The 20,690-nt window shown below is 41.2% G+C and overlaps 1 protein-coding gene across 3 annotated transcripts in view; it reads left to right on the top strand.

Annotated features, from left to right (window-relative positions):
* LMCD1 (LIM and cysteine rich domains 1) overlaps window positions 1-20,690 on the top strand; it is a 65,490-nt gene that overhangs the window by 25,023 nt on the left and 19,777 nt on the right. For 2 of the 3 annotated variants that reach the window (XM_019499707.2, XM_006272651.4), the window contains exons 2-3: window positions 7,298-7,386; window positions 12,891-13,146. In XM_019499707.2, the coding sequence (XP_019355252.1) occupies window positions 7,298-7,386; window positions 12,891-13,146 (345 nt within the window). Of the gene's footprint in view, window positions 1-1,522; window positions 1,578-7,297; window positions 7,387-12,890; window positions 13,147-20,690 lie in introns of those variants that run through there. The other variant, XM_019499706.2, reaches the window with a different exon arrangement.

Genomic DNA, 20,690 nt, shown 5'->3' on the forward strand with positions numbered 1-20,690 from the left:
CAAAGTGGCAGCAGGTTAGGTGCAATCCTCCCTTTCTTCCCTCAGAAAATATAAGGTCAAAATACTACAAAGTAGACAACTCTGTCTTGAGAAACTCAACAAGCCTCTTTAAATGTCAGGCCTGTACTGTATCATACTTCTTTTTATTTCCTTTTGACCCTATTTTCCTTTAGGTCTACATTTTATATTACCAGCTCAGTGCCAGCTAAAATGTATTTTATAAAATGAGGAGCAGTAAGGTTGCACCTGTAAAAGTTGCCAAACAAAAGTATCGTAAGAAAGTTGCTTATCTCCAAGACACCTGATTAGCTGTGGGCCGTGGCAATTAAACAACTAGTGGGGAGAGGAAAATGAGGGATTTCTTTGTTAACTGATAGCATGAATATACAAACAAGAGAGAATAATGGCTTTATTTTTCTTAAGGAAATAGACTGTCTGTTGTCTTACTTCTGTAAATCAAACACAGGGGTCATGTAGAAAGGCTGAACCAATTAATCCCATGAACGAGCCAATAGTTTATATTGACAGCTCAAGATAAGAGTTAATTGAATCTCCAATATATTAAATCTGATCTATTTTATTATATTTGCTTGAGCTGACTCAATGCATACACATTAAAGGCGTTTCCAAGGGTCACATTGCAAAGGAAGCTAACACTGGCAGAGTGGCTGTATCACTTGGAAAGTGAGGGCGGGAAGGTGAAACATGTTTCTTCTCACTTATTCTGATAAGTTTACAAAAGCAAGCAGAGTTTAAAGTGCTTATTTATCTTGCTTAAAAATATCTAAAGCCATTACATATGAGAAGCCTCTACAACCCATCTCCTACAGCAACAGAAATGTGGATGTTAAAGAGCGCTGGCTGAATGCTTAATCTGGGAGTAGAAACCCTGGTTGTAACAAAGAGTCCTGGGGACTTTTATCTAAATTAAACTGGACCTCAGTTGGTAGAAGCACCATCCACAATCTACAGTACTTATCCTTCCTGCATGTGGCACGTGCTGTCTCCAGGGGCTGGCAGTGAGGTTCTTCACAATACCTGTGAAAGGAAATGTCTCCTCTGGAAAATGGGCTGTTTAGGACTGTCTTCTGTTGCTTTGGCCATTATACCTGTTTAAAGGGGCTGTACAGGTGTGAAAGCTCTCAGCATGTTTCTTCTTGATGAGTGGTCAAAGTCTATTTTAGTATGTATCTTCTTATGGGTGCAGAGGTGAGCTGTTCATCATGCCTAAGAACAGACGGTCAAAAAGCCCGATGTTGAATCAATTCAGACTTTGCAGGTTAGGCTAAATTTCAGAGATTAAACTGACTAGCAAGTGAACAGACAGTTATTTTTCACAGCCATATGCCTGCAGTGACTCAGGCCAGAAGCTGGGAGGGGGGCAGGTGCTAGAGCATGGCTCTCTGGCATGTAGCCAGCATGGGCTGTTTTTTGCTTTCTCTTTCTGCTACCCTTGAGGTCTCTGGGATTTGCAGTCCATAATTACAGCAGGAGGACTCTGCAGGGTTGCTCGTCATCACTTCCTCTTCTTGTTTCCAGGTGCTGCTGGGATGTGTAGTCCAAAGTCACAGCCAACAGTAAGTTTAGCAGGGCAGCTCTCCCCACCCCCACCCCCAAAGGGAGGGGGGTTTAACCCTCCTCCCTGGCCTCAGACCCCAACTAGGTTTTGCCCGGGGAGGGGCAGTACCTACCCTGCCCCCCAAACCTTCGCTGCTGGAGCAGGCAGCACAACCCAGCCCCAGGCTGGAAAGCATGCTGAGATGCTGGGGGACTGTGATATAACTTAAATGAGGAAGGAGTCTGGGACAGAAATTTCATAAACCAGTTTGACCCAAATCAGTTAAGTCTAATACTACATTCAACCAGGTTTATCTTAAACAAGTTTTAGCTATTTTGAAACTGGTTTATGCGCACTGAGCTTCTGTTCTGTTACAAGTTTAAACCAGTTTCTGATCACTTAAACCAGTTTACGTGTAACTTCTGTCCCTACGGCATAGCATTGGCCTGGATGCAAATACTCTACTGATCTCTGAAAAAGCAACCTTATGCTGGCTATAGGACAAGCTGGCATTTAGGTATTTTTGAGAATATGATGCATTATAAATCTGTTCAATTCAATCTCCAAATACGTGATCCAAATTTCCTGAAAGTAAATGGATGAATCTGAGCTCTACGTCTGGCCCATAAAACTGTGTGCACACTTTGAGAGGTTACTAATCTTGCAAAGGGCTGGACTGTAAACGTTCAACTAAAGAGAATCCTTAATTTTTAACATCAGATTTAAACTCTGACATGGTTCTTGGAACTCCCGTCACCTTTCCAATAAACTCAAAGGATATTCAATGTTTTGAGGGGATATTTATTGCCAAATAATTCTAAAGGCCTCCCTGAGGCTATAGGCAATCTTGTCCAATGTCTCTTATGTGCAAGGTTCCTACTTGTAATGCTTCCTCCCATATTCTTTATCTCTCCCTCTCTGGGTCTATGTGATGTATCTTGTTCTTTTTTTTTTTTTTTTTTATGGATTTATCTAAAACTCCAAACTTCTGTAGCATAGTCTCTCCAATACCGTAAAGTTTCAGGATCCCCCTTGTTGCAAAATTGCATCCTATAAAATTCCAGATCATGGTTGAGAACTACATGTTAACTATAAAACAGGCTGACCACACATTCCAGTTGAACTGGGACAGTCCCAGATTTTGGAAGCTGGTCCCAGACAGCTGGTGTGAATTAAAATGAGCATCCTGGAAATGTAGGGAAACAGGGCACAGTCCTGGGGGGAGGCAGATGCCAAGCAGCACCACTGACTTGGCACAGCATTAGGGCGGGGGAGAAGGAGGGGGACATGTCCTAGATGCCCCAGATTTCCTTATGGTCAACCTAACTATCAAATAATTTCTGCACCAGCTGGGTCATCCCTGCTCAAATGCCCTCATCTGGCTAAACTTTCAGCTGAATGCCTGGGTTTGGAAAAGCTTCCTGGCCTGTGTCATGAGGAGAAGGCCAATATAGATATTTATTTTGTGATTCCTCAGGACTGATTCTTCAGTCTTTAGTGGTTTGTATCGATATTTCCTAGCTATAGTGGTTCAAGAGAGATTTTTATTTCATGTTCCTGTCATGTCTCAGGTGTCTTTTTTGCTTGTACAATTACTTTAACCTTGCACTACGAGCTTTTTTTTTAGCAGTTCCTGTGTAGTTCACACCCTGATGGCACATTAACAAGTAGGTAAACTAATATTTGATGCCATGCTGGTGGGGTGAGTGACATAAGAAATTTGCTTATAGAAATTTGGACAGGGGACCAGACTAAAACCTCAGCTCTGAACAATAATGTGCTAGAAATATCAAATAGAATAATGTGCTGAAAAACAGTAACTTGCTAGAAATCCAATCTAGCATCAAGAATATTGTAGCTCGAGGGTCAGCAGAGAATATGACTATAGTTTAGTCCGAACTCCAGATGATGCTTGGTCCTAGTAGTTATATTTATGGGACTCTAATAGCTAGGCCTTTTAGCAACTTAACATTTACTCTCAAAACACTTTACTAACATACAAGGATGGATCTGGGATTTTGAAAAGGGGGTGTGCAGATGGTGTGGTGCATCAACACAACATTTTGCTCCAGTTAAAAAGAAACTAGAAGACTGACCAATATACTAGGTGCCCAGTGCTATATTATTCTGTTTTAAAACCAATGCAAGTCTATTGGAATGTGCACTAATTTGCTAGATTATGCATTAAGTTTAAAAAACACAATAAACTTTGCAAAAATAGTCAAAAGACTTCTTAGTTTTGTATTGGTCATAATTAAATTTGCATCTCTTATTCAGATTCATAATACCGCATGTAGCCTTCTTGAGCATTCAGCATTTCACTGTTAATGTTCACCTAAGTTTAGAAATGTTGACCTAGGTCCAGTAATTTTGCTAGAAAAAGTCTGCAGGGCTGTGAAATAAAGTGATATTACCAGGAATGGTTAATAGACAGCAACATTACAGAAGAAAGAATAGCTTGATTAATGGATCTTCAAGACCATTAAAAAAAGAGAAGGGGTCATTAACATCTCTGAAATGAGGAGGAATTAGGTGGAGTATAATGAGCCATGGAGTCAATTTACCCCCCACCCCTCACCCAGCAGTGCCTGAATAGAAATGACACTGCCCCTCGGAGGCAGCTGATTTTAAAGTGTGGGTGGAGCAGGAATCAAGGAGAAAGTGGGGTGCAACTGCAACACAAAACTTCATTATGCAGAAAAAGAGACGGTAGCATAAGTTGAGCAACTTGCCAAGTGTCCATGGAGCAGCTGACACTAAAGCAGGAATCGAGTTTGAGTTTCCAACTTCTGAAGCAATGTTCCAAAACCCCTAGGTCTTGCTAACAATAACCAAGCCCATGTAATAAGTTGCTCAAAGCTACAAGACATTATATTTCCTACTTTTAAAATGGGCAACATCTGAAAACCACTCTTAAAACTATTTTTGCAAAACTTCGGTTTCCATACACAGCCTAAGTAAATGATATTATGCAGTTTGTCTAAAATGTCATTTAAAGAGCCATCAAAATCCTCCGGCTTTGAAGCTGAAGTGAAGTATGGCTTTCAAAGGAACTGGGGCAGTCTCTGCACGTCTTGTCAGAAAGATCTCATTGCCACAAAAGTCGAATGAATTCTAAAGAAAGTTATTTAACGTCAGGAAAGGAATGGGGTGGATTCAGTGATTGATGGAGCGAGTTAATTGTCTGCCCTGTAAACAGTGGGGTTTGTGTTTGTTTTTTCTTTTCACCTGAATATGGCTGCAACAAAATCAGTTCAGTGTGCCAGCTAATGACCTTTCCCTGGGCGATGCTCTTTGTCCACTCTTCCCCCACCTCCCTCCAGCTGAGAAGCACTGGCCTAGTACGATGGTGGAGCTCTGATCTTAATTGGGTTCTCTATTGAGACATCTCCTGTCACTGGCCAGACAACATTGCTCACGATCAATAGGTGACAGTGAGCAAGTGTCACTTTTAAAAATACTGAACTGGGTGTGAGCTCTGAGGGTCCAAAAATGACAAGATAGAACAAAACACAGGGATGAATCTTATTTACGATCAATCGGGAAAGGGAGTGCCTCGACCCAGTTATGAATATTTCTTAATTGGTTTGTTACAGACTTGCTGCCAGTTCAGACAAACTGTCTTTTAAGAGCTGAGAGTCTGAGAAAGTTTCGAGGGCTGTTAGACCTGACAAGCCTGATTATAAATTCAGCATTCCAGGGTATCATTTCTCCATAATATTTCCTCTGGAACGGCTTCGTTCTTGGCACCTGTCATGCATTTTACATTCTTTAAATTCAAGTAGTCATGTTTGATAAATCTTCACTGCAAAAGCACTAATAATCTTATTGGCTTTTTTTTAATCAACAAATGATCGCAGACTAGCCTCTCTCTCATTTTGAAACTACCATTTTGACAGCACCTTCCATGTACAGCCATGGGCTCCCATATCTATATTTAGACTGTCTGTCTTGAATGAAAAGCACAACGTGCAGCACAGTCACACTTCTTTTTCTTTGCCTTTCCTCCCTGGGGCCTTTTATTTCTTCCCCCCACCATGTTTCCTGTTCACCATGGAAACCATCCATAAAACATAACGCCCGAAATGTGGAAACATGCCACATTCTCAAAATACATTTGAGTTTCTGTACAAGGAAATCTGCATACCAATGAATGAGCTTTAGTATTGAATCACAACCATGCATCCCAATCTTTCGCTGCTTGCTGGTGTTTCCACTGTATCCAGTTGGAAAATCAGATTCTCATGCAAGTATATGTAGAAATAAAGTATCCTTATGAGATGAAGGAAAATATTGGTTGCCCACTGTACAAAAAAAACGTGCTAGAAAACACCAGAAAACAGCCGCGGGTGAGAACTTGAACAAAAACCTGAGAATTCCTTCTTCGCCTGGAGTTCAATTGTGATTGAAAATGAGGGGTTTGCATGAAATATAAATAATCCTACCAGGTAATAGGCCCATTCACTTCTAGTCTTATTGGAGAAAAAGATGCCGCCAAGTGAATATGTTATTTATACAGGAGCATACATTTTATATTACACGAAAATACATTTATTTTCTAGTTTCAGTAGGGAGAGACGTGTTCTTGCCCGTTGGCAGGGTTATAGAGAACCCAGCTAAGATCAGAGCTCCACCATTGTACTAGAGCAGTGCTTCTCAGCCAGGGGGGCTGAGTAGACAAAGAGCATAACCCAGGGAAAGGTAGCATATGGAGCTGCACTTGTCTATATAACTTGAGCAACCAGAGTAGTGAAACAGGTGAAGATGGAAGAAGCAAACTGAAGGGAGAGGCCGCAAGTGATGTGTCAGGTTTTAATTTAAAAAGGAAAAAAAAATCTGCTCATACAGGGCATTGGCTTTGAACCTACAGTTTTTAGGCAAATAACATGGCCAGCCAAGCTGGAGAGAAAAAGCCGTAGTCAGCTACAATGCATGAAGCTATACAAATGAATAATTGTTCCCATGTTGAAAATAAACTACCAAGAAAAATGTGGTTGGGTGGGAAGCATTCTTTCTATTGGCTAAAGGAGAAAGATTCTTAATGCAGTTCTGGTATATCATGCAGCTATATTGCCTTCATTCTGTTTTCAGATAGTATAAAAGTTGGCACTGAATTTAACTCCTTGAGTCTTGCTGAGATTCTGTCCATGCAAAAGTATCACAGGCTGTGGTTGCCCAGCTCCCAACTTGTATAGTTGCAACTTTTATCAAAACACAGCCCCCAACTTGATCAATTCAGCAAAAAGCATTTGCCTGTCCTGACAGCAGGCTGGATGCAAGATATCTGCCTTTATACATAGTGTAATAACTTGCTTAAAATTGACCAACTGCACTGTAATGGTTGTTTTAAGTGCTGTGGTAAGGAAAAGCCTGAAGCTTAGCTTTGGCCCAAAGTCCCCAGTTGGATTGATGCTTTGTGGGATCAACTGATAAAAGTGAAACTTCCAGCCCAGTGTTCATTTATAATGGATGATGGAAGTACTGACAGACAGCACAAAGAGGTCTCCATATCCCTTTCTTGTGTCCATTTAAGATCACAACTCTTGAGTAAACCAACTGCAAGTACTGAGCAACTGTATTCCATGACTTATCTTGAACTTTCAAAATGCACAAGGGATAGTTGTAAAGGATTCAACATGCTTCAAAAACAATATACAATAAAGGAACATGAGCCCAGGATCCTTTGCTTTTCTTTTAAAAACTAAAAAAAAACCCTAATTTTTCTGTTTTTCTTTCCAGATGTCTGTAAGCCAGCAGCAGTCAGGAAGAGGTGTGCCCTGTTTACGATGCAGAGGGATGTGTACAGGCTTTGAGCCACATTCCTGGAGGTAATTCATCTTCTGTTTGGGCTCTGCCTTTCAATGTGTCTCTTTAGTATTTCTCTATATGCTATCTCCCATAATCTTCAATGCAGAGGAGAATTGATAAGTGTTTTAGCTGTGTAGCTCTTGCAAAGTTGCAGAACAAGGGAAACCAATAAGGGCTAGAGCCAGTTTTGGGACCTTCTCCTGTCACTCTCTCCATCTCTCTTTCCTTTTTCTGTAGCTAATCCTTTCCCAAAAGAACTACAGTAAATAAAATCTCTGGAAAAAAAATCTTGAGAGTAATGACTTAACACTTCTCACTAATTCCCCCACTTGTTCATTTCTTTATTGGGCACTTGCAGGTGCTATGGCAGGTCAGCTATTTTAGTTCTTCTCCTGGATAAAGATGTATTCTGGAAATGTAACAGCTGCTATGGTGGCTCTGAAGATAGTTAAAATGCTTTTCCATTTCAAAACCATGTCTCAAAATGAGGATTTTCACCAGATTTTCCAATTTGCCACAAATGTTTCCTCCTTGTTGGCACTGGATTTAGGACCCAGATGCCATGTTCTGGGGGGACCCAAAACCCACAGACCAACCATGACCATTCCACTCAATAATAGGCAAATTTATTGATGCACCGTGATAACAGAAAAAAAAATAATGCAAGCAATTCTATAGCTACCAACCCTAGGGCTGTCATCAGAGTCAAGGTACATCTGGTCAGGATGTGAGCTTCACTCTGAGGTTCTGTCTTGAATGTCAGATGTCAGCAGCCTGGAGGTCGGAGGCTGAAGCCGCCCCCCCACCTCCCCAGTGGCATGGATGAGATGGACTGAGGGCATACCACCAGCCTATGTGCCTCAGGTTCCCCTCTTGGGGATGGGAACTCCCCTGTTGCTTTAAAGTCTCTACTTTTTTATTCTTTTCCCCTCCTGATGGCTTCTCATCTGTGGCTATCGATGAATGGTCTCTCTGTGGTCATCATACTGTCCACGTTCTGTCCTGTCAGCATACTCCTTTGGTTCACATGCCCATCACATGCACACATCCGAATTTGGGCTTTCCAGGTCTTCTCTTAATTTGGTCTGTTCCCCCAAAACTAAAACTCTCAGGCCCCCACTTTGGGGCCTTGTGAGCTAGTGCCACTTTATCTCATGATATAGAACAGTGTGATATATGCCCACAATTTCCCAGGCTATGTGTATATCCATTGGCCTTGTGTTAGACACCCTGTCCGCCTTAAAGGCTGCAAGAACTGTGTGACCAGGCCTTTAGAAATCAATTAACCCTTGCTGCTACCCTGAACTATTGTTCTAATGCATATATATATTACCTATAAGCCAATTCCCAAAAGCAAACCTCTAAATACTACTTTCTAGCCATCACTTCTCAGCCTCACTCTAAGGAGAAAAGGGGTGAATAGCAAACTTTCCCCCTACCCTTAATTTCCAAAAAAAAACCCCCTTTCAGTACATTTTTTTTTTTCTTAAAGAAGAATCCCAGCATTTTCATGGGAAAACAAACCTTTTGTCAAGAGAAACTTTTTTTTCCATAGAAAATGTTTTTGCATGTTGACAAGCTTGACTCCTCTTCTGCTGCCCCACACCACACACAGAGCTCCTGGTGTTGGGTGTGTGGTCTGGACATGCCTGTGATTTGTTTGACAGTCTTTTCTTAGAAGAATGGCCATGGGCAGCTGGCACAACAAGCCCCGAGACTTGAGACTGCTGCAAGTTGTGGGTAGTCACGATCAAGAGAGAATGAATAGACTTCTTAAAAATCCTATTCTTCCCCCTCATTTTTTCCCTTCTCAGTATTAGTGGGAGGTCACTGGCAACAGGCATACAGAACTGGATCTGTTTAGTTCATTCTTTGTTTCAAGAATGCATTTTTCATATAAATGATATCTTCATTGTGAGGAACTGATGCTCCATTTATAGGTGCCTTTACAGTCTGCTTCTAAAAGACAGAAACAGCTTTATTCCACACACAGTGTTTGAAGATATGGCATTACCTAGGACTATTTTCAAAGTGATATTTGGATGACGGATGGGAGGATACTCCAACCATTACTATAAGCCTAAGTGATACATCATCTTACACAAATAACAAATCCTCTGCTTCATCTACATTATAGCTGTTTTGGAGCCAAGAATCCCTTCTAACAGCTGTGGAGCGACTGCCTGCTGTTAATACAATGAACTGTAATATTAAATCTGTAAGACTATCCTGTCTGCCTTTTAAGCCCTGCAAGACAAAGGAAAATAGACTTTTAACAGGCTAATTTTTTTGATTTGGGTGCCTCCCAAAATTTATAAAGTACTGTGCCAATATGCCGTAGGTGAACCAACACTGGCAGAGGATTTCTGAGTCCGTACTATGTTAATCTAGTGCGCCATTGTGATTTATTAGCCTCTTCTTCCCCTTTCACTGACATGATTGTTGGTAGAGTTCAAGCATTATAACAAAGAGAAACAGTGATGCATTGGTACGTGCAATAATGCTTGCTTATTCATCTAACTCTTGTTAAAGGGCCTTTAAACTGGTCCTGCTATGATCTGTCCATTGCAACATGGAGTTCAGATAACCTGAGCATTCCTGTCCTGCTTTACGGGAGGGGTGGGCAGCTCATTGCTGTTGCGTCTAGGCTGCGAAGCCATCTGAGATAAAGGTAACTCAGATGCAACACTCTGACTGCAGTGTAAACATACCCCATAGCCACTCTTTGTACAGGGTAAAATCCTAAATTTAATCCTATACTTAAGTGAAGTCCCTGAGATCCCAGTCATACCATTAGGGTCTTTATGAAGGGAGGGGAAACAGGAAAATGAGGGGAAACCAAATAGTCACAAATAACATATCCAAACATTTCCCACAAAAATAAATAATAATAATACTAAAAAAAAAACCAACACACCATTTTATTTTAAAACCCCTGATCTTTCCCCCAGCCAGGAGTATGGGAGATGCATCTTTCACCAGACCACAGACTCTGGAATCGGTTCCAGCAGACGACTGCAGATCTTGATGCATTTGGAGCTGTATCAAACTTGCACACACAAAAGAGCCTAGCTTAGAATTAATACAGCTATTTGTTCTGCAGATTGGCAAGGAGAGAGCGAGCTCCGGGGATGTGCTTAGGGACCAATCCTGGATGCTAAACTCCCATTGATTTCAATAGAAGTTGGGTACTTAAACAGCTGTTTAGACTTGCCTCTCAGGTGCTAACTTAATGGAGACGGGGCATTTCTTTATTTGCTAGGAATTCCACAAGGGCACTGATCTATTGGCTCTGTGACTCTGCAGCTTCATGTAATTTACTGCCTGTGAGCCAGGCAACTTTCAAACTCCAATATCCCTCCCCTAGAAAAACCTGGATTGTGACCCAGGGCCTGTGACGCAGCAGGGTCTGAGCTAAAGCCAAACTCTGACATAAAATGTAAGTTCAGGTGTAAAAGCAGACACAGCAAGCTTGCATTCCTCATAATGAATCCATGCCTCACTGCTCGCAAGAGATGATTATTGTGCTGTGGCATGGATTTCCTGGACAGGTTTTTAGATGCCTTCTAAGTCCCAGGATAGATTCTGTTTTGAAGTCCGCATGATGCTCCTAATTGTGTAAATGAAATGAAATGATTCATTTTTGCCTCAACATCGCCTGGGGGCGTGGGGACAAGGGTGAGAACCCATTGATACTAAACGGGGGTGGACTTTCTTTGTCCAACCGTGGCACAGCTTGCTGCCTCCTAACTTTGTGAAGCAGCTGAAAGAGCCAACATCCTCTCATGGTGTCTGCCAACTGCAAAACAGCAGACACATGCTTGATGCTCTTTAGTGGTACAGCAGGAGGGGGCACGGTGCCAAAGTAATTATGCTCTCCACTCAGATGTTAGCCACCTGATGCACTGCATATGGGTTTATTTACTGAAATGCAGATCCTGTGTGCCATACATGGGGCTGCAGACCTAATTATTTGAAAACTACTTTAAAAAAGAAGAAAATGCTGTATGCCATTGCTCACTCTCTGTGCAGGGAGGTCTGAGCCAAAAGGATAAGTCCATGCTTCCTAAAGACGTTTTCCAACATGCGCTGTGTCGCTGTCACTTCTGTCCTTGATGACACACCGGGGTAATGGTTGGGGGAAGGGGAGAGCGGTGTTTTAAAGTGTTTTGTTTTACAGGAAGTTAGCAACACTTGCACCTCTCATCAGCAATTAAAGTGTATATGTTGGCATTAGCTATCCTAAATCTACTTTTCACTGAAATGCTATTTTATTTATCCTACAATTAAATTTCTAGTGACAAGGATTTATAACTTCTCTAAGTAGTCTGTTGCAGCATAACAAGATGTTCAGTGCCAGAACTAGATCTTGTTTCCAGACACTTTATTCAATATTTTACTTTAAAAAGAAAAAGCTTTAGGCAAATATCCATTACAATATCAATGTCTAACAGAGCTCTATCTAAATGCACCCCTGTTGAGACCTAATTAAGCAGAGCAGATACTAAACTAATGAACAGTTACTCACTTCCTTGTATTCTGAATGATATAAAAGTGACATAACTTAAAATAAAAAGAAAAACTAAACATTTATAGCGGGTACATCTCTCTGCTAATTGAACAGAGTTCAAATTGAACTGATATGCTAATAAACTATGCAGCTGTCTCCTTTATGAATCCAACATCTCTCCCTTGGGTTCTTGCAAGAAATGTTGCAGCTTAGTACGCTGTTGCATTTGTGCACTCAAGTACTGCACAGTTCACCCTCCATAGATGTGTTACTTATGCTTAAATAATATAATAGATGTCAAGAATATGGTCTCTAACTTTGCTCTAAACAGCCTTGAGTTTTTGACTTCAGCACTGAGGATGCATAAAGAGTTTTGAAATTCAGTTGAGTCACTACTTTGGTTTTTCAACTGATTTGCCAACTACAGGCAAAATTATAAATTAAATGACTGGTGTGAAATTCCTCAGTCATTGGCAAGACACTAACAATGAACTTAACCCATTTTTCCTTTTAGAGCTGCTTTAAAATATCTCTACCAAGAAACAGCAGCATGGCGCTCTATTTTTCTTATAGGGATTAGTAGAATGAAAAGCACGTAAACTGCTCCTCTTCTCCAAGAGCTACCTTGGCAACAAAGGCTAGCACTTTAATATTGAAGACCTGTACTGCCTTGAGATTAAAAATCCCTTAAAAGTTCATGGAAACTGACTGTTCAGTCACAGCAGGTTAGAAGGAACAGTTGATCGGTGTGTGTGCTGTTACTGTATATCTGCTGCTTTCGCCAGGGAGGGCAGTAAGTTTTATATTCCACACCACTGCAAATTCCTTCAAGGCCTATCATGCTGAATTCCCAAACAGAGCTGTGGCATCACAAAAGCCTTTTGTCTAGTGTCACAGTCTTATTTGATATTTAACCTTTCAAGTTACTAAAGTTCAGCGTTGAGCCTTTGAAAGAGCACATGCCTACTGAGGTCCAGCTTATACCAAAAGGATGATCTCACTTGTCACCCACAGGAAAATATGCAAGTCGTGCAAATGTAGCCAGGAAGATCACAGCCTCAGCTCTGATGCAGAAGATGACCGGAAAATTGGCCGCTTGTTATCAGAGTCAAAGTACTCTACGCTCACCGCCAGGGTGAAAGGTGGGGATGGAGTTCGTATCTACAAAAGGAATCGCATGATCATCACCAACCCTATCGTGTCTCGGAAAGATCCGACGTTTGACACTATAACATATGAGTGGGCTCCTCCAGGACTGACCCAGAAGCTGGTAAGCTAATTTAACAGAGCTCTTGCCACTTGAATGATGTTTCTTAATGAACACATGTCCACACTGGAAACGTTGCCATTAAAAATAGTAAAATGCATGGTTTCTCTCACAGAGCAAAAATGTTGCACATACGCAACGCTTAGCTTTTCCCAAAAACCGCACAAGTACAAAAGTAGCCTAAGAAGGTAGAGGTTGGACTGGTAAAGAGCGGTTGCTTTTGGTAGTCTTCTGTAGGTTCACTTACATTTCTAGAAGAAACATTAATGCGTTTTACAACTGGAAAGTTCACCACATTGCTCTAGTTCAGGCCCAATAAAAACATTACTGAGTGAAGAACACATCTCTTCTGTCCGTCCACACATGTGTGCAGCCCACACAAGATTCTTAGGCTCAAAAAACAAACTATAAAGCGATTCTTCTCTGACTTGTTCAGAATGGTCACAAGCCTAGCAAAATAAAAGTTGAGACAGCATATGACTGATCTCTCTAAATATATTGGGATAGGCAGAAAGGCAAGCAGGAGAACAGCTATTTATGGTAAAAGACAAGGCTGGCACATGAGTGAAGGGGAATAGGTCTAAACTGGCCATGAATAATTTGGGGCTGGTAATTGTTAGTGAGCATTTTGTTCATGAGTAATTGTTAGGTAACTGGGTTAGATCACCCCGGGGTCCTTTCCAGTGTTATGTTTCTAAAGAAGTACGAGAAGATTTTTGTTCCATGGCCTAACTAGAAGCCTGCTTAGCTGGTTAAAGCTTCTTTCTCTTCTTGGGATATTGAGTGACTGGCTCAAAGGCTGATTTGATGCGACTTTTTATGTCATCCTAAATAAGACTGATTTCAAATGCTGGCAACTGTACACAAAGGTGGTTGAGTATAGCGCTTCAAGGGATCTGGATGTTTTCATCTCAAGCTTAAATTGTTCAACTCAGCATTTCAAATATAGGGTTTTTTCTTCATTCTGCAAGAAGTAATGTAGCATTTAAGTCTAATGCTACATTTAAAAAAATTTTCTGTCTGAAATTAAAAAAAAAAAAAATTGCCTAACTGCAGGGAAATGAGGGCTTTCCCTTCTTAAACATCAAGTATTTTCCTTTTTCTCTGAAGCCACCGTTGATAGCATGGGCTTAACTTGAAGAGCAATCCCTGTCTTCATTAGCTAGGAACAGATTCAGTGATCATTTCCTGATCTGTAAACCACAAAGGGGCCCTAAATCTCTATAGGGATGCAGCATTATGTCCTGCTAGGCCTCTGGATTTACTTTTCATAGTTATCTCTCCTTAGAAATTGTCTTTTTATGACCTAAATGTCATCGCTAAAAGGCCCTAAGACATGCTTGCTCATATTAAAATCCCTTGCTTGCTTGCTTATTACTGTTGCATAATTCCACTGAATTCTCTGATCTCTACACTCCTGCAAATCCACGTTCATGTAGATTAAAGATGGCTTGCATCTATTCATTTTTTTCTGACTTTATTAGGACAATGGTCCTCACCTCTCTGCAAACCCAAGCCAGTCAGTTCCCATTCAAATGAACAATGTATCCCAGGATGATCAAATGTAAAATAAGTTCCTCTTCACAGAAGGTAGGGTAGAGTTGAACTCCTTCATAGTATCTGATGTGATACTATGAAGTGAGATGTTACTCACAAAAGCTCTGAATTAGGCTATGCGGGGCCACTCTTCTCTGCCTTTTTTCCCTGGCTTGAAACACATGGCTAACTACCTCTTTTCCCTTTTCATAAAAAAAAGCTTTCTCCTCTTTGACAGTCTCCATCTCTCGAATTTAGAAGTCTTATGCAACTTTCTAAATTGGATATCCAGTATCTCTTCTTGGTCTGGAATACTGTACCACTAGACCTCTCTCAGTATTTTAGTGTTTGTCTAGTTTTTGGTGTCATCCTCATCAAGTAACACATAACAATACAGGCAGTGGGCTTGAGGAGTTAACCAAATTCCTAAACTTGTCCCATTTTGCAAAAGGAAAGCAGCATAGAGTGACTGGAAAACATCACAGAGCGTCTCGGTGTGACCTTCTAATGTTACAGAATTGAATGTCTGACCTAATAGTATGTGTTTAAAAAGTTCTTTGTCACTTGAAAGGCATGAGTGGGGTTCTCTGAGCACCTGTTCTAGAAATACAGTAGCAAACACAATTTTAATCCTCAATAGACTGACTGTCAGCACAAAAGTGGTTTGCACAGAGCCTGGATATACAATATAGGAACAATCTTCTGCGGCACAAAGAGCAGATTCCCAGGGATGTGCTGTAATGCCTCAGGGTTCACATTTAAGAATATAAAATGAATAAAATCTCTTAAGCGATATCAAGCAAAGTTCTGGCCTCATCACAATCAATGGAAACTCTGCCATTGAGCAGAGCCCCCCCCCCCCATGCAGCATGGGGTGGGGGGCAGCGGGGATTGCCCCCCTGTCTGGCAGCACCCAGTGAGCACCAGGGCTTCTTTTTAAAGTACCAGGAGCTGGGGTGGGCAGGGGCAGCCATGGGGGAGCGGGCAGGGGTCAGGGGGGGTTGGGGGTGGTAGGGGTCCCCCCATGGTCCCCTCCCCCAGCCCCCCCCTTCCCCCCTCTAGTACTTGTCAGCTGCAGCCACCGGGGACTCCCCGAATCATCAAAGCTCTCCAAATCTTTTCCAAAGATTCAAAGAGCTTTGAATCAATTCAGACCTTTAAATTGGTCCCCTGATTTAATTCAGATTTGGAGATTTGGCCACCGAATCAGGCCGAATCACCACCTGAAGCTTTGCACAGCCCTGCTGCCCATTCTGCCAAAAGGAAGTACTAAAGCATGGCACTATAGCAACGTCACAGTACAGAAACATGTAGACATGCCCAAAACATACCGTTTTCCTCTTCCTACTTCCTTCACAAGGAGGGAAAAAAATGTAAAAAGATTAAGCTGAATATGGAAGCATGGCTGGACTATATAAACTATCTATCCTTTTTAAGCTTATAAATCAGTTGCTAGGAACATTTGCTATTATCTGATATCCAGTTGTATCAATTCTAAACCTTCTCATGTCTAGTGCATACGCTGACTGCCAAAATAACCACTATCACATTCGGCACTGAAACTGAGACTTTTATTTTAGGCGAAACATAGTCTAGGCCAAGTAAAAATGGAAATTAAGTTTGTTTTTGAGGTCTGTAAGAAACAGAAAGAATAGATAGCAAAAGTTCCATATCACCAGGATTTGTGGTGGGTTTTTCTTTTTGTTTTGTTTTTGTTTAAATCTAATTCCCCAAGTCTTGAAAGCACATTCCTTCCTCTGCCCAGTATTTGTTCTTGGCTAGAATATACTGCATTTATGGAAGGATATTTTTGAGAACTTGGAAATAAGACAATACAGAAATATCTAGAGTGTTTGTAACTGTCATTTGTTTGGGTGAGATAGCATAAACACTATATATTTTGCAGTGTTTCTTCTGTAGATGCTTTTCCCTTTAAATTAAGTTAGGATATGTTTTAGGCTGTTCCAAAAATGTGTCCGATGCTTCAAAAGGGATTTAGGAGCAAGTATAAAATTACATGATTTAACAAATCAGTGAGGCAGACTTGGTATTTATCTTGAAACTAAGCTCCCTTCAAGTCTCTGGCATGGAAGGAAAAAAAAACAGAAGTGGTTATTCAGTTGGAATCAAGCAACTCTGTAACCAAATTCTGTGTTTAAAAACAGAGTAAGCACTCTGTTGTAATAAGGGACTAAGAATCCCACTTATTCGACTGTCTGGCTATTTAAGCATGCAGCTACTACTGGTAGCTCCCTTGTGCTCCTACTCTTTTGTAAGAACTAATAGAGCTGGAATGTTTGTTTAACTTGTATTTGTCTTTCACAGGTCCCTGGGGGAGATAGGGAGCTTGCTGGGGGATCCGGAGAACAATAATGGCAATTCTCCAAGGCAACATGCTTTATTAAGCAAACCGCCCATCTCAGATTTACCAGAAATCTACTGTTTATGCTATGAAGGCTAGCTAGCAAACTCTACTACTTGCAGTACACTGCCAAGGGTGGAGTGTGCGACTCCCCATCCCCACCCTTTTTTTCAATTACTCATTCAATGGGAGTCCCTGTTTAGCTCCAAGCCCTATTGCCCTTCCTGGTTTTGAACCTCAAGACCTGCCTACTTGTAATTATGTGTTTACACTACTGCAGTTACGTGCACAAAATTGAGCATTTGGAGAATATCATACAGGGTAAATTTGTTTGACCCTAAAGTTCAGACTTGCAACTTAAGTGCAGGGTGTGAGGTTCTTGTGGGATTGGCAGGCTAAAGATTTAAAAATGGTTGTGTTTCTGCTTTTTACAGTCTAAAGCATGCTTTAGCCTGTGTGTAGACAAAATGAGAGGCGTGTGTGCACAACACTTTAAAGTCGGCTAAATGCTTTTGCACCGCTTTAATGGTGTCGGTGTTTGCACGCCTCAGCAGTGTATTGCACATTAATTCCAGCCACTATAGGAAATTCGGTGGCATAATGCACCTTAAATGACTTGGAGCGCAGCAAACTAAAACTCCTTTGAGGAGTTTTAGGTTTGCTGCCTCTACAGCCGTGGAGTGAAGCACCAAGCTCCATGCAGCTCCACAGCTTTGTAGGAAGCCCTGCAGGCAGCCTGGCAGCAGCCTGGGAAAGCAGGCTCCACCTAAGAAAAGCGGTGAGGCCTGATCTTTTTTTCTCCCCCTGGAGTCTGTCTGCCTGCCTATCTGAGCTGCACAGGGGCCCAGTGCTTCCCTCCGCGGCTGCGGTGCCCCCAGGACCGCTCGAGCCAGGTGCCTGCAGGTGGGGGCTACCTGGGGGGGCACCACCGATGCTGGGGAGGGAAGCACCAGCCCCCTTCCGCAGACCAGGGACCATTCTGCCCCCTGGCAGCTCATCCTCCCCTCCTCATTGGAGAGGCAGGTAAGTCAGCAGGGTGTGTGCACAACATAGGGGGTTAATCAGCCTTAAATTGAAGCTGTATTTTTTAAAACCCACCGCTTCAGTTTAGGGCCCCCGTTTTGTCTACACACACCCTTAGATCCCAATATTTTTTTGTTGTTTCTGGGAAAAATACTATTTTTAACACTTCATTAAGTTTGAAAATAACTTTCATGTTTTTCTTTTAAAACAAAAAAAATGGTTCTAGTTAAATCTTATCTACATCAGATGTTTAATGCACAGTAGACTAATTCTACTGCGCATTAGCACACCACAGCAAAAACCGTGCTAATGCGCTAATGTACAGTAGAATTAGTCTACTGTGCATTAAGCATCGCAAAAAGATTGTGCAGTTTCTACTGTGCATTAGCACTGGCTACTGCATCTTCATGTAGTACCTCATATTAGAAGTACTAAACTTAATGCACAGTTGCAACCGCACATTAATGCACATGTAGACTTGCAACCCCTCCCCCCCAATAAAACTTTATTTTAAAAAGAATGGTAACTGTTTGAAAGGGAATTTGGGCCAGAAAAGTCTTTACTGAGTAACTAACCAAGTCTAGTCATTTCCCATCTGAGGACCAAAATGGAAACTTGGGGATTTTTTTTTCAAACATAATATTGTTGCCCTGAAGTTGATGGTTTAGTAATGGAAGGAAGTTCAGGCTTTGTTTTCAATGAGCTGCATCTGGAGAAGTTATAAAACTGATATCCAAAATCCCAGTGGAAACTAAAGAGAACAGTTCATAAAATAACTGCTTGAGGAAATCGGTAGTTAGGGTGGTGAAAACTGGAACTATTCTTGTCCAAAATTATCCAAGTGGAGGCAACATAATAAAATGTTTGACAGTACATAATAAAGCACAATGGCAGAAAAAGAGACATAACTTTTTATTGCCACTCAATTCAGTCTTAAGTGTCAGATGTGATTTTTTTTTTCCCCCCTTTTTTCCTCACTGGTTTTGCCCTTAGGTTGCAAAATTGAGACAATCTAGGAGGCAGTTGAGACATCTAGGAGCACAAAAATTCATCCCCCCTATCTTGAAGAGTGCCAAACTGAGCAAGGCTATGCTGTGGTTTTGAAAGGCTTGTGATCTTGCCCTCCCCTCTTTTGCTTCCTGCAAACATTTTTCCATTAAAATAAAATCTAGCAGCTGGCATTGGGGTGGAATAAGATGTCTTAGGTTGGAATTTTTGTATTCCTCCCATGGCTATAGGAGTACATTAGTTTTGGCACATTTATTAAATTTGGCATTTCTTCCAGTAAGGAAGAAATTTTACTGCTTTGTTTGCCATCAGGGTATGGAGTTGTTTTATTTTTTCTGTAGCTAGACTAGGTCAACAGATGATCTTAACATTCGTGACTATACAGCACTGATTTTTTTTTTTGTTCTTTTTTTTCTTCTCCCCACTATCCAAGACTATGCAGTCACCTTGTGATAATCTATTCTTTTTTATTATTTTTGTGGAGGTTACAGCTACATGATACATGAATTTCTCTTAGAGTACAGTTGCTATATCACTGTAGTTTAACTTACATTACAATAAATGTTCCTGAAGGCTGGACCAGTGGTTGTTTTTGTTCTTGTGTGGAGGTCACGGTGAGGTTTCTCTTGATCCTTGATGAATGACCAGATGTTATAACCTGTTATTTCTAAATAAAACTTTTTGAGGACTTTTAAGTTATGGGCCAAATAACTAGCTATCCACTTGCCTTATGACTGGATAGGCATACTTTGATGGATAAATGCCACCATTTGTAACCAGTTCCAAAAATATGAGAAATTCAGACCCTATGGAAGTAAATGGGGGAATCTGGCCTTTCACTTTGAGGTCATATCTTTTTCATTTATACCCACTTATTGACTGGTGGTATGAAATTCCACTGTGACTGCTGAGTGCCTACAGAATATTTTCATCTCTCTAAAGATGCCTGAGGAGGAGACTTACACAGGGGTTTTTATAACTTTAATTGGTTGTTCAGAGTTTAATATTCTGTACTTTCCTATACCTCTGCAAGATTAACAGTAAATGGTTCATAGTCTCTCCATTGTATTACTATTCAGCTTGCAGATGCTGACCAAGTAAGAAGCAAATCCAATGCAGCTGAACACTGGTCTTTAAAACTGAATGGCAAACAGTCAACTGGCTGCCCGATAGCTCTTCACACTATAATAGGAAAAAGGCCTCCAATGGGAAACTCCCTTTCCTTTAAGCTCCATGCCAGAAACAAGCAAACTGTAGAGACTACATCCTCCTTCCAGTGTTAATTTAGGGTGGGACAAGCCTGTTTTAGGATGACTTTCTTTTTATGATTCCAATTAAGTGGCCAACTGGCAACAAATGGATTCTTCTCATTAGAGGAACCATAAGTGTCCTTAACTACCCTTTCTGAAATTCTGCCCCCCAGTAATGAAAAATCAAGTTGGTAAAAGTCATCCCCCTCTGAGGTACTCGGTAGCACAATAATGTTAATGGCTGTCAATTTTAAAGCCGTAGACTAAGCAGTCATGTGACTGCCTATTGGTTTACAGGTCCTTCCCTCTTGTTAGATGAGGGAAAATAAAGGATTGCTTGACTGCGTCTACAGCTTGAAGTAATTTCC

Source organism: Alligator mississippiensis, chromosome 12 (genome assembly GCF_030867095.1).
Source record: "Alligator mississippiensis isolate rAllMis1 chromosome 12, rAllMis1, whole genome shotgun sequence".
Taxonomy (NCBI): domain Eukaryota; kingdom Metazoa; phylum Chordata; order Crocodylia; family Alligatoridae; genus Alligator; species Alligator mississippiensis.